General features: G+C 42.3%; 1 protein-coding gene across 6 annotated transcripts in view; it reads left to right on the top strand.

The window, feature by feature from the left end:
- The first annotated feature begins 1,107 nt into the window (after positions 1–1,107).
- The window catches only part of DPH6 (diphthamine biosynthesis 6), a 238,385-nt gene continuing 225,291 nt past the window's right edge, over positions 1,108–14,201 (top strand). For all 6 annotated transcript variants that reach the window (XM_081861069.1, XM_081861071.1, XM_081861072.1 and 3 more), the window contains exons 1-3: positions 1,108–1,287; positions 4,856–4,950; positions 6,235–6,428. In XM_081861069.1, the coding sequence (XP_081717195.1) occupies positions 1,265–1,287; positions 4,856–4,950; positions 6,235–6,428 (312 nt within the window). In that variant the 5' untranslated portion in view covers positions 1,108–1,264. The remainder of the gene's footprint in view (positions 1,288–4,855; positions 4,951–6,234; positions 6,429–14,201) is intronic.

Genomic DNA, 14,201 nt, shown 5'->3' with positions numbered 1-14,201 from the left:
ATACGCTTCAGGTTACAGACTCCGCTAACCCAGAAATAGTGCTTCAGGTTAAGAACTTTGCTTCAGGATAAGAACAGAAATCGTGCTCCGGCGGCGCAGCAGCAGCAGGAGGCCCCATTAGCTAAAGTGGTGCTTCAGGTTAAGAACAGTTTCAAGTTAAGAATGGACCTCCAGAACGAATTAAGTACTTAACCCCAGGTACCACTGTATATGTGTGTAAAATAAAGCATATACCATTAAAGTACTAACCTCCATTGTGCCTACTTTCTCCAAAGGAACACAGACCCTGGGTAAGCGCTTGGAATTCCCCTGGACTCTTGCTACTGCTTGGAATACAGTAAGGCAGAGAGAGGGTGTGGGTGTGTGCTGTTGCCCCCCCCCACCCCACAAATGTTATTGAAAAGCATTGAAATTACCCTGTAATGTCCTCTTTATGGGGTCATTTCCTAAAAAACACAATCAACAACTTTGCCAGCCCACCCCCAAAAATTTCCTGGCTACGCCCATGGGGCTTGCCCCCAACCTTTCTAACAACATGTTTAGGTTGGGGGCTGTAAACCTCCAACACTTGCTCACCTAATGATTTACTAAAAGAAAAAGGGGAATTTTGCCGTTCAAGCCTGGCTGTAACGTAGATCATTTCATAATCGACACACTGACTGGCTCTGGCTGCTCGACGACAGAAATGCACCCGGCACATGCTCAGAGGCAGTCTTTTTATTACTTCCCACGCTCTGGGTCTGAAACCTGGCATGCAAATCCCAGAGCGGAGCGTGCCACAGTCTAAGCGCTGCTGTGCGAGAACCGGCAAAAGCGCTTCAAACTCACGCAGCAGCTAGGCAGCAGTCGCACACGTGCGCTCAGCCTTGCCCTCCCTACAAACCGCCTCAGTGCCAGCTCATAGCTGTCCAACGCTGTGCCTGAAATTTAGCCACCCCACTACCCGTCCGCTCGCTCTTGCAGGGCTGGCTCTTGCAGTTTGTCGCCTGCAGACCGACTTCATGCTGCCCAAAGGACGGAGGGAATGCCTCATCACGGCTGCGAAAGGTGATTGTTTTGTTCAGGCATCTCGGGGGACAGACCCAGGCGGGAGGGACTTCCCGGGGAAGGAAGGAAGCATCAGACAGCAGCCGCAGCCCGAGAGCAACGTGGGTTGGAAGAGGCAGTGTGTGTGTTGGTGTGTTTGCGCCTAGTTGGTGGCTTGCACTCTCAACCCCGGGCGCTCTTCGCATGCACTTAAATCCAGCCCAGGGTGTTGTGCAACATGAAAGTAGTGGCTTTAATCAGGTAAAGAAGAACAGTGTGTGTGTGTGTAAAAGGGCTGCCCCCACAATGGACTAGTATTTCCACTGCAAGGTTTCTACATAAGGGAGCAGTGCTGGAGCCCCATATAGCGCGGGGGTGGCTGGCGGAGTGGGCAAGCAAAGCTAAGCCTCCTCGGATCAGTTTTCCCTCCCGCCACCACCTTTCTGTTTGTAATCAGCAATTTCCTTTCTACCCCCTCTCAGTCCGTCTGACCTCACGTTTCCTGCTTTGCTTTGCTCTCTCCGGAGTCGACTGGCTGATTTAAAACCGTGCAGCATTTGCGGGTCATATCTGCAGCATATACTGCTTGGGGTTTTGTTTTTGCTTCCCCTTTCAGCCCTGTGCATAGTGGGGGCAAGGACAACTTTTTCTATGCCTGTGTGGTTTAATATAGAAGGTGCTGAGATTTTCTTATAGCCATCTGTTTGATCTTGCACCTAAGAACAATAAGAAGAGCATGCAGGATCAGGTCATGTGGCCCCTCCAGTCCAGCTCACAGTGGCCACCCAGATGTCCACCTCACCCCTTGCTTCTCTGTGGGTAGGGTTGGGAAGTCGTGGGCTAAGTTTATGCTGTGTCCTACACCATACCTTTCAAGCACACTTGAAACACATTTTTTCCCTCAAAAAATCCTGGGCACTGTAGTTTACCACTCAGAGTTATTGTTCCTAAAAACCCTTAAAAAGTTACAGTGTCCAGAATACTTTGAAGGAAATAATGTGTTTTGAATGTGTTTTAAGGGTATAGTGTGAACACAACGTGGCAACATTTACAAAAGGAAAGAGATGGAGCTGGCCTTGGAAACACTTGTTTTTGCAGGGATTTGTTCTCAAACTTGAAGAAACTGAGCTATTTCTAAATGTACTGGGTGTTTTGTGCCTTCCTGAACCTTGAAAACCTCAGGGAATGGGCTTGCTCAGCTCACAAGTTTGTAGTGCTTCGCCCTCCTGCCAAGTTACCACAGACCTGGGGACCACTTATCACAAACAGACACACACACATGTACATTTCCTCCCCGACTCATGTCCACCATACTGTCTGTACACCTTAATCACCAGCTTGAGGTAAATGGGCCTGCGGGTGACCGCCATTTCATTCATCTGTTAGTGAAGGTGGCTATCAACACTTTCCAGAATTTTGCACTTTGGCTGATTAGTGGTTTATCATCAATAAAATGCACAAAAGTTCCTGCTTTAGCTATTGTCCTGCATTCTCATAGGATGCATATATGTCTGCTTCCTTCAGTTTGAGAAGTAAGCTAAAATGTTGGAAGTTTTGCATGCATGTGTAAACACATTCAAAGGCCAAGGGGAGCAGTTGCCCACAGGCAGCTTACTCAGGCATTTGAAGGCCAGGAGTCCATTGAGGGCCTTGTTATATGGTTTGATTTGCTTGAAGGGGTTTCATGCACAACCACCTGCGTTTCATATTAGGTAGTGATTTTCTTCTGCAACTTGACTCCTCCCTCTTGCGGAATTTCTCTGGGGGTACATTGATACCATGTTTCATACAAATTAACAAACCCTTGAAATGGGACATAAGGACAGATTATCACCTTCGATAAATAGTGGTGATTTAGGGCTTTTGTGGGAAAGTGGGTTTGTGTTCTGTATTTATTGGTAAAGTGGGTTGCTTGTGTGTAGTTGAGAAGGTTTCCAGCAGGAAAATACAGTGGTACCTCGGGTTACATATGCTTCAGGTTACAGACTCCGCTAACCCAGAAATAGTACCCCGGGTTAAGAACTTTGCTTGAGGATGAGAACAGAAATCATGTTCTGGTGGCGTGGCGGCGGCAGGAGGCCCCATTAGCTAAAGTGGTGCTTCAGGTTAAGAACAGTTTCAGGTTAAGAACGGACCTCCGGAACGAATTAAGTTCTTAACCCAAGGTACCACTGTATTGGGATGTCAAAAATGAACCCTGCTGCTTCCAACCCAAAGCCATCTCTGGCTGTGGGTGGCACAAGCAGATATACCAGAGTAGCATGCTGGTAATGCTCTGACCAGGGACTGGGTAGTCATGGTTAATATGGTTGACTGAAGGAAGCCATCTTAGCAGCAACGTGTAGCCCAGCTCAGGTACCCAGGGAGATGGTAGAACACAATCTCTGACTTTTTTAAAAAAAAAAAATACATTTTTTCTACAGTATATGCACTTAGATCAGGGGTAGCTCAACCTTTTTATACCTACCGCCCACTAATGCATCTTTCTTGATGGTAACATTTCCTTACCTCCTACCAGTGCTCGATGGAAGGAAGATTCAGCTTGTGCCATAGAATCCCCTACCGCCCACCTAGAATCGGGAAAGCCCACTAGTGGGCAGTAGGGACCAGGTTGACAACCCCTGACTTAGACACTAAATCTACAATTCTGTGAACTGCTGCTTGTGTTAATAACCTGCTCTTGAATTCAGTGGGACCAATCCTATACTTACTTGCTGAGGTGTAAATCCATTCACCTCAATGGGACATACTTCTGAATAGACATGTACAGGACTGTGCTTTAAGTATATTTGTGTAGTTTTCTTTTTTGGGGGGTTTGCACTTTAGATGTGCTTACTTTTCTTTAAAGAGCACAGCCCTATTAATGCTGTGAGAAGTAATAGTAAATGGAGCATCTTTTCTTAAAGCCAGGGAAATTACCTGTAAAGAATCAAGCATTTGTGCATCACAAGTACTTTGGTATTTAGTAGCTTTCATTCCATCTAATGTCCTTAGCAGCTAAATTGTCTCTGATGGCAGTCTTGCACCCACACAACGTTGTTTTGCATTTGAGATTCACCCTATGTGAAGTCACTGAAAACGGGGGTTTAAGTGCTTTTAAAGCTTGTTGCTTTGCTTGCAGTAAATTATCTTATGCTCAAGGTTTGTTTTTAATAACTTCACTCAAGCAGAATGGCACAACGCTGGCTCATTTTTGTATAAAGCTCGTCTGCAAAATCTGAGACATTTTATTCTTCATACCAATCTTACTCTTTTTTATGCACATTTTTCACACTAGCAATTACAGACCCAATTGGGCATTGAGTCAGAGAAATGTAAAATGCATTATTTGTGCACAGAGGCAAGCTTGTGACCTGGCTGCAGAGTATATATTTTTTTAAAGGATCCATGTAGGTTTAGCCCAGATAATTATCATTATAAGCCCAAGAGTCCCAATGTTGAAAAAGCACTGGTTGGGATCCAAAGTTCTGTGATGCTCTTCTGTGCAATTGGAACTTTGATCTCACCATTTATTCTGTGTGGTAATCATTGGGCACAGGGAGCCTTGTGTGAAGTTAAAGAATTGAGGCCTCCCCTACATGTGTAGAACACTACCTGGATATCAAGTGTGTATTCATCAAGTGATAGGTTGGAGTGGAAACACTTAAAATCCAAATTATATATGTGCTACTTTTAACTTTCTTAAGGATTTCTGAAAAGTGGTCTTTTTTAAAAAAACAAAAAAACAAAACCCGGTAAACATTTTCTCATTTGTATATTTTATCATTTTGAAATGACTGTTGAACTCATTACCGAGCTGTTTTTATACAACTGATTCTTTTTATTCCAGTGGTGGGAAAGACAGCTGTTACAATATGATGCATTGTGTTGCTGCTGGACACCAGATTGTTGCCTTAGCCAATCTTAGACCTGCTGAAAACAAAGGTGAGAATTTCACATTCCCTCAAACTCTGCCACCCTACTCACTGTGCTGGAGGATTAGTGTTGAATCTCTACCGGTAGATCTCTGAGTGATTTGCCCTAGATCGGCAATGATTTCTGACTCCCAGATGTTTAATACTAGCAGCAAATAATGATTTTGCTGCTGACCTAAATTATTCTGAGCTTGGCATACCCAGGAGTTGCATTTTTTTGTGGAAGGACTATCAGCTCTGTTCAGTTCTGATACACAACATGAATTTCTGGGCTTGCAGTTCTCTAATTCTAAAGCCTTCTTCAGGCATTCTCCAAAGTTAGAATGCACACAAAAAAAAGGAGTGGGGATGGGGGGCCTAGCTCTGTCCATTGTTGCCATTCTGGGTTGTCTTCCATGAGTTGGAGGCTGGGAGTATCTCTTGACTTCTTTTAAGACAGGTTTGCTGTAGTCTTATTTTATTCTATTACTGGATAATGGGTTATTTTATGGAGTTGTCATTTGCAGCTTTTTAGGGCTTTGGCTTTTTAAAGAATTGCATGGATTAGACCTAACAACACAAAGTAGAAGCTGATTGCTCTGTGTATGCATATAGATTTGATGTACTTTACTGTACTTTACTATTTATGTCGCAACATTTATCTACCATTTGACGGTAATAAAACATCAAAAGTGATTTATAACATCTCAAACCTGCTATGTGAGAGATACAGATGATTGTTTACAAAGCCAGTTTTGTTTTGTGTTGTTATTACATGGTTGTTTCTGCCCCTGTGACATTACCACTTTTATTTCCTGTTGGGAGAGTGGTGGAAATATGTAAGTAGCAACCCACAAAACATGAAACTGCTGTTCCCATGGTGACTTGGGGGGGCAAATCACTTGTTGGAAAGTTGCACAGAGCTGGAGAATAAAGTAATTCCCATCCATATACAAAAGTGGTCAGGTTGATTCATCCATAACTTCATCTGCACGAAACATTTAAAGCATTATTATAATGTTTTAAACAGTCATGGCTCCTCCCCCCCCCAAGAATTCTGGGAACTGTATTTTTTTTAGTGTGATGAGAATTTTAGCTCTATGAGGGAAACAGGGGTCTCCTAACAGCTCTCAGCACCCTTTACAAACTACAGTTCCCAGGATTCTTTGGAGCAAGAATTGACTGATTGAAATAGTATAATACTGCTTTAAATGTATAGTGCAGATGGGTTCTATTTGAAACAAAACCGGGGGCAGGCTCTCCTAACATATTGTAAATATTAGCTAATACAGCTTTACTTTTGTCTGTCTTCCAGAAGGGACTGATGAGCTGGACAGCTACATGTATCAAACAGTGGGGCACCATGCAATAGAGTTATATGCAGAAGCCATGGGCTTGCCACTTTATCGCCGCACTATTAAGGGCACCAGTGTGGAAACTGGCAAAGTATATACCAGATGTGAAGGTGATGAGGTTGAAGATCTTTATAAACTTCTGAAACTTGTTAAGGTAGGTTGTGTGAGAATTCTTCTTCGTAAAGCTAAAAAAATTTAAAAATGTTCAATATAGTTAGACTGTAGGCCCGAGGCCTGTAGCCACCATTCCTGTATTCCTCTATATATATTTTGCTCTACATGCCGTTTCCTATAGAGAATAAACTTAGATGAAATGGGTCTTAATTTATAGCTTATTCTGCACTTTATTGTTGCTTCCTGACTTCAGGCTAAAGACCCCATTATAGTAGTAAAACTGATTTATGCTAAGAAGTACAAAAGAGAAACATAAGAAGAATTGTATGCTCCTTGTGATTCAATGTCTTCCAGGTTTTACACTGCTGATATATTATGTTTTGTTGCTTCCAATTTCTTAGGTTTTGTATCTTTTGTTTCTGTGCTCAACTGTAGGGAACACGTCTTCTCCGGGAATAAGCCAATGAATTTTAAAGCAAAATCAAAGAGGAAGGAATTTATTATTTATATTGTGTTCCTTACTCGGAGCCTTACATAGTACTTTTTCAATTGCAGTTTTGTTATTGGTGATATTCTGAATTATTAGTGGCATTTTCACCTAGGTTTTTAAGTAGCAAGCGTAAATAGAATATATCGGCCTTGTTTGAATGTTACGATAGCCATGGTCTATCGTTACAGGAGTGAACAACATCAAACCTTGGGCTCATGCACTCCCTACTCCGGTGCCATGAAGAGGAGCTAGGAAGCTGTTGCTTCCATTCTAGACTCTACTAGCTGAAATGAAATGCTAATGCAGGGATGAGGAACACGTAACCCAACTCCTACCATCCCCAACCAGCATGGCCAATGGCAATGGACAATGGGAACTGTAGTCACACAACATCTGGAAAGCCACAGGTTCCCACACCTTTGTTTTAATGCCCAAACCGTGGTTAGCCTTAAGTTACAGTGGTACCTCAGGTTACATACGCTTCAGGTTACATACTCTTCAGGTTACAGACTCCGCTAACCCAGAAATAGTGCTTCAGGTTAAGAACTTTGCTTCAGGATGAGAACAGAAATTGTGCTCCGGCGGCGCGGCGGCAGCAGGAGGCCCCATTAGCTAAAGTGGTGCTTCAGGTTAAGAACAGTTTCAGGTTAAGTACGGACCTCCGGAACAAATTAAGTACTTAACCTGAGGTACCACTGTACTCTGGTTGGTTGGGGCAAGTTAGCTTCATGTCAGTCTTTATAAAACTCTGCAAGATTTTTATAAAACTGGCTTTTTTTCAACTAACCAGCAAAGCTCCTAGAAAAATGGGGTTTCTTACTAACCTAATGGAGAGAGCGTGTCTCTGAGCAGATCTCTTGGCATCTTCCACTCTCTGAATGGGGAAGCTATGCTGACATGTGAAACAAAAATAAAATTTTCTGTCTTACAGTTTTGTTTTTAGCTCTACCATGATCTGAATTAAGATAGTTGCACTGTGGTCTGGATAAAAGGGGTTTATTTTAGAAGGTGCTGTTGTGTTATGTTTGTAGTGCTACTTTGTGAGTTTTCTGTGGTGCTGGATCTGAAGGCAGCCCTGTTTAGGGGAGTTTTTAATGACTGATGTTTTCATGTATTTTTAATCTTTTGTTGGAAGCCGCCCAGAGTGGCTGGGGAAACCCAGCCAGATGGGCAGGTAGAAATAAATTATTATTATTATTATTATTATTAGTGGTGTAAAGTTCTGCCTCCTGAGACTTTTGAGGCTACAGTCATTAATGCACTGGTGGTGGTACAGCAGAGGATAAATTCCAAGCAGGATGCTGCTTGTTGTTGCTCTGTAAGATAAATTCTACTACTTTGTAGAAAATCTTTTATTGGTCAGAATAATAGCAATCCTTGTGTTTCTAAACTTGGATTTCCTTTGCAGGACAATAGCTTGTTTGAGCTCCACTCAGCTAAGAAAAATCAGTGATGGGTCTCAGCAGAATATTTTTAGTGTGCCCACAGGTTCAAGGAAATACAGTGTATTATAAGGATTTCTGTTTGCACAATGGGACTTTCCTCTCCCTCCTATGCATGCCCTGTGTCTTCCCTGAATCTTCTCCAGAGGATTGGGGGAATCCCTAGAAGAACAGACTTTCTAAGGGGAAGGGTGGGGAATAGAGGGGGGAAACATTCTGTAGTGCAGGCTGGAATCCTTGCGCTGATGGAATGTTCCCTTAGCCCTAGGTTGGATTCCACAGATCCTAGTCGAACTGTAAAATAATTGGTTCCAATAGGGACCTGAAAAACAAATTTGAATTGCTTCTTAGTGTGAAAGGGAAAAGCTTGCAGTGGTTCTGAGGAAGTGGCTTTCAAACTGCTTTTGGTAGCCCTGGACTTTATTAGGGTTCTTCAGTAAGGAGATCAGTAAGAAGACTGCTTGGCCATCAGTACCAATCTTCCTCTGCAATGTGCATGTGTAGGACAGGGTTGTATGTATCCTTGGGTGAACTTTCAGGTCGCTTGGGAGCAAAGATGAGGTCTAGTAGGCCTGTACAATGTTCCATCTGAAACAACAGAAGTTTCATGGCAGAAGATCAATGGGGAAAGGGTTCATTGAATAAGCAAGTTTTAAAAATTACTGTCCTTAGAGTAGGACATAAATTTCAAACTCTTCTCCAGGAGGATCAAGTTCTGTGTGACCAGTAACTCAGAAATCTTTGCAGTAATCCAATAGACTAGTGGTTCCCAAACATTTTAACTCCATGGACCACTTGAAAATTGCTGAGGATCGTGGAGGACCACCTAACAAAAATTTCTGCCCATTGTAGCAGTTCTACTGTGCAGTGCTAGATGCAATTTTTAATTGTCTTTTTATTGCTTCTTTCATTTCTTATATTTTGTATGTTATTGTATGGTAGGATCGCAACTTGTGTGCATTTGACACATTCAATCACAGCGCTATGTGCCAGGTGGCCTGGTAGCTGATATCACACAGATTAAAGCCATACAAGGCAGACAGCTTAAAAGCTCTTTCTGTGGCAGACTGGGCTACAGGAGACTCTCTCATGGTCTCTGGAGGCCTTCATGAGATCTCAGAAGGTAAGATTGATAGAGCAGGAGCAGTTCCAGGGGGTTGTTTTGACTATACAGTCATACCTCGGGTTACAGACGCTTCAGGTTGCGCGATTTCGGGTTGCGCACCTCACCGAACCCGGAAGTACCAGAACTGGGCTTGCACATGTGCAGAAGCGCTAAATCACGCTTTGCGCATGCACAGAAGCACCGAATCGTGACCCGCTTGTGCACACACACTGCACTGCAGGTTGCAAACGCTGCAGGTTGCAAATGCTGCGGGTTGTGAATGCTGTGGTTTGCGAACGTGCTTCCTGCACGGATCATGTTCGCAACCCGAGTGTCCACTGTATGTGATTTCGGCTGTACATGCCAGAATGCAATGACAGGAGCGAGCAGTGACAGGGAAAATCACACTGAGCAAGTTGGAGGAGCAAAAACAGGATCAGCATAGGAATGTCAGGCCTAATAAGCAAAGCAACTCATCTCTGGCAGGTCTTGCCCCAATGAAGCAGTTGCTGAAACTAAAGGTCCCTGCCTCCCCACAGCTGCCCTAGTCCCTGCCTCTCCAGGGTTTTCCCCAAGCAATCTGAGCCTCACCTTCATGAAGATAACTTCCCTTTTTCCCTGCTCATACCTTTCCTGGTTCTGGGAGACCAGGTGGGAGGGGAAATTGTCACAGCAGGAGGGGGAGACGCCTGTGCCTTTTCACCGGCCAAACTCATTTCTGCCTCTTGGCCTTCCTCTTCTCCTTCAACTTCTGCCTCTGATTCTTCTATCAGCCACAGACTCGCCCCTCCCTAAGCCCTGTTACCTCTCCAGCTTCCAACACCTCCTCTCAGTCTTCTCCCTCTGACCACTCATCATCGTCCCACCACCAATTCCCTGGCTCCGACCTTCTTCCCTTGGGGGTTTCCCAGCTGGTTCCTCCCACCGTTCCTCTGTTTCCAATCATACCGTGACACATAGCGCCCCCCCCCAGGACACGATCATACTATTTTAGAATTTTAATGCCATAGAATTCAAATTATAATACAATATAAGCTACAATAGAAATACGGTTAAAATTCAGTATGGTTATTTAATGTGATGCATGTGCCATCTCCGATCTTCAACCACAAATCCACAGATACACCATGAAGCACCTGACTGAAGCTCATAGACTTCAGTATGAGAACCCCTGACATCGACTTAACATGACAAGGTCCATCAGTTTATTTTTAAGAGTTAGGACTTGAGTGTCTGCCATAGTGCATCTCCACCTCCTTTTTCTTCTCCCTTGTGGCCAGGAAGAGTCTTCTGCTTAGTCTAACTTTCCACTTAGTGTTGGTGTACAAATCAGGAATCCTGGTTTAAAAACAGATGTTCATTGATAAACCAGTCAGACTCAAACCTTGCATGTTTAACCATTGTTTGATTTAAGCCAGGCTCTCTGCTTTGCCTTCTTCTTTGGTGATCACTCTTAGCTGAGTAAGATTGTCTTCATGAACATGGTCTTAACAGTGAGTCCGTAAGTGACTGTGGAGGCCAATTCTGGATCCACACGTCCTTCCAAAGTGGGGACATAGGTTTCTGGGCGGGAGTTGATCATGGTGAGGGTTTGCCAAGCGTGCCTTCCTCTTAGCACACTTTCCCCTTTGTCCTGAGTTTGAGCATCTTCAGCATCCATGACACCTTTGGTTACGGCTGTTCTCCAATTGGAGTGCTTGCAGGCCAGTGTTTGCCAGTTGTCTGTATACTACAGTTTTTGAGATTTGTCTCTTGAGTCTTTAAACCTCTTTTGTTGACCACTCTCATTACATTTTCCATTACGCTTACCATTTTAAAGTTCAGAATAGAGTAGTTGCTTTGGAAGACAATAATCAGTCATGTGAACAACATGACCAGTCCAATGAAGTTGATGTTGAAGAATCATTGCTTCGACACTGGTGATCTCTGCTTCTTCTAGTACACTGGCATTAGTTCGCCTGTCTTCCCAAGTGATGTGTACAATTTTTTGGAGACATGGTTGATGGAATCTTTCAAGGAGTTGGAGATGGCATTTATAAGTGGTCCCTGTTTTACACGCGTACAGTAATGTTGATAGTGCAATGGCTTTGTAGACAAGCATTTTGGTTTCCCTGCAAATGGAAACCAAACACTGCACTTCAGTTGGGAGAAAGCTGCACTTGCAGAGATCAGGCGATGCTGGATTCTGGCATCAATGTGAGCTGTTGTGGAAAGATAACTGCCCAGGTAGGAGAAGTGATTGACACTTTCCAATGTTACACCATTGAGTTGGATTTGTGGCGCTGCAGAGGGGTTGTTTTGTGCTTGTTGGTGCAGCACTTTGGTTTTTTGGATGTTGAGCAATAGGCCAGGCTTCTCATAAGCTTCTGCGAAGATTTTTAGGATGGTTTTGAGGTCATCCTCTGAGTGTGCACACACTATGTTGTCATCAGCAAACTGAAGCTCTATTATGGAAGTTGCAGAGAACCTTAGCAAAGGTAAGGTTCTCTGCTTTGTATTTAAAGCTGAGCCAAGTTTCTTTGAAAGAGAAGGTTAAAACAGGAATGGGATGAGGAAGCACATGAGTCTACACATCTCTTGCCCTCGTGGATGCCTCTGTATGTAGTGCTCAAGCATTAGAGCTGTGCTCAAGCACAGTAATATTTCATTGCCTGACCAGTTTGGCTCTCGTTGGCAAGATTCTGCTCCTACTAGTGTAAAACTTTTATAACTCTTTTTTTGTTTTTGTTAACTCTGCTTGTTTGTGTTGAGGCACCTGTCTCTCTGCAGTGCTAGTGTAGCATCACAATTGTGGAAATACACAGCAACCATAGTTCTCGGTATATTCATTTTAACTTCCTCAATGCACAGCACATCTTAGGATCAAGTTGTAAGAAGTGTAAAAGAGAATGTGTTATTGATAGATTTAATTAAATGATTAGTGACAGGACAAAGTTTCTTTTTCATTTTTCTCCAGACAGCATGGACTGAATACTTTGCTATTATCTTGAGAATAACAGTCAGTTATGACATAAATTAATGCTAATGTTATATCTTGACAACTTCTGCTTTGGAAGTTTGTGCAAGATATTTATAACTATGGTTGAAAGAGATGTTATCAAGTTGTCTTGGACTAAATAAGTGAGGTTGTTGGGTTTTTTTGCTCTGAACAGATATTAATTTCACTTCAAGAAAATTTCAAGATATAAATATATGGAATCAATTGCATTAATGATAGACATTCCATAACTGTGCTTTTACAGCTGAATTCATTTAAAACAGTTCTAAAATTGTACTTGAAATCTTGCATATGCCAATAAATAATTGGGTAATTTATAGGAAAAAAGAATGTAGGAGTTATTCATGTTAGATTTTTTATTCACATGGGAAAGGATGAAGACCCTGATCCAGTTCTTGCTGTGGATAACTAGTTGCACGCACTAATTGGCGACAGGGGATGAGGCTATATGCACCCCAGTGTACCCCAAAAGATACCTGTTTGTTAATCTCCCATTTCTGGTTTGGGGCATGGGTATTTTTGTTAGCTGTAATACATTTTTGAGTGTTTATCACAAAAGGGCAATGTAATATACTGGAATCAAATTAAATCTTTTGAAGGCATACACAAGGACACACTGAATGTTGTTTAACCTCCCTGAGATACAATCCCTCTTTAATTTTGGTGATTGTACATATATATTCTGTTTATTTTGTTGAAATAGTAACAATTTTTAAAGAATTATTAAAAGAAAAGAGGGATGTAAAGTTTTTAGAAGTAGCATTATTTTGACATCCCTTTGAAAACAAAATCAATTACTGAAGTAGGGCTCTTTCGGACATCATTATGGCTGGCTCAACCATGGCTTAGCTGGCAAGGAACGAAAGTGTACTGGTTCTGGTTAGCTTAAACTATAGCCTCCTGTTATGGAGTTTCTCAGGGTTTGAAACTGTAATTGATACATCGGGCTAATGCTTTTTGCAGTAGCCAAACATCTATAATATAAGAAAAGATGGTTTATTTCCGTGAAATAATGCTTTGATATAATGCAGACTAGTTCTTTTTTGAGTTGTACAGCACTTACTGAACTGTATATAGTAATTGGAGCTAGTGAAGAGAATATGTTTTAATGGCTATGCTTCTGAATAAGACATCTTACAATTTGAATATTTTGTGTGCTGGAAAATAATCTCCCAAAGTACTGCTATTTCTTTAAAATGCCTTCCAGTAAAACTGCCAGGTTAGCATACAGTCCGAATTGGGGCAGCCATTGTAGTGCCCTCGTTGTGGCATAGGCCACAACAGCAGCAAGGATTCTTATTGCAAAGTATTGGAAGACACCAGATCTACCCACTTTGGAAGAATGGCAGATGAAAATGACATACTACATGGGACTGGCAGAGATGACGGGCAGAATCCGAGACCAAGAGAAGGAGACAGTGGAAGAAGATTGGAAGAAATTTAAAGACTACCTTAATAAATACTATAAGATTAATGAATGCTAGATTGACAGGGGTTTAAAAATAATGTGGTTTTCAGAGATCTTGATCAAGAAAAGGAATGGAATTAGTAAAAAAACTTTTGGGAAATAAGGGAATGGATTTGCTGATTGGATAACGAAATTAGAATACAAAACGGGGAGGTATGAGGAAGTCGGGGGAAATAGGTTGAAAAAATAAGGTTTGAAATTATACCTGTTGTTTTTTGTTTGTTTTGTTTTATTGTTGTTGTCTGTATTTGTATGTTCTTATTGGAAATTTTAATAAATATCATTAAAAAAAGAAGAAGAAGGAGTTTTG

This window comes from Podarcis erhardii (assembly GCF_964252035.2).
Source record: "Podarcis erhardii genome assembly, chromosome: 1".
Classification (NCBI taxonomy): Eukaryota; Metazoa; Chordata; class Lepidosauria; order Squamata; family Lacertidae; genus Podarcis; species Podarcis erhardii.
The sequence above is the reverse complement of the archived record's forward strand: the minus strand, read 5'-3'. Positions and strand labels throughout refer to the sequence as shown.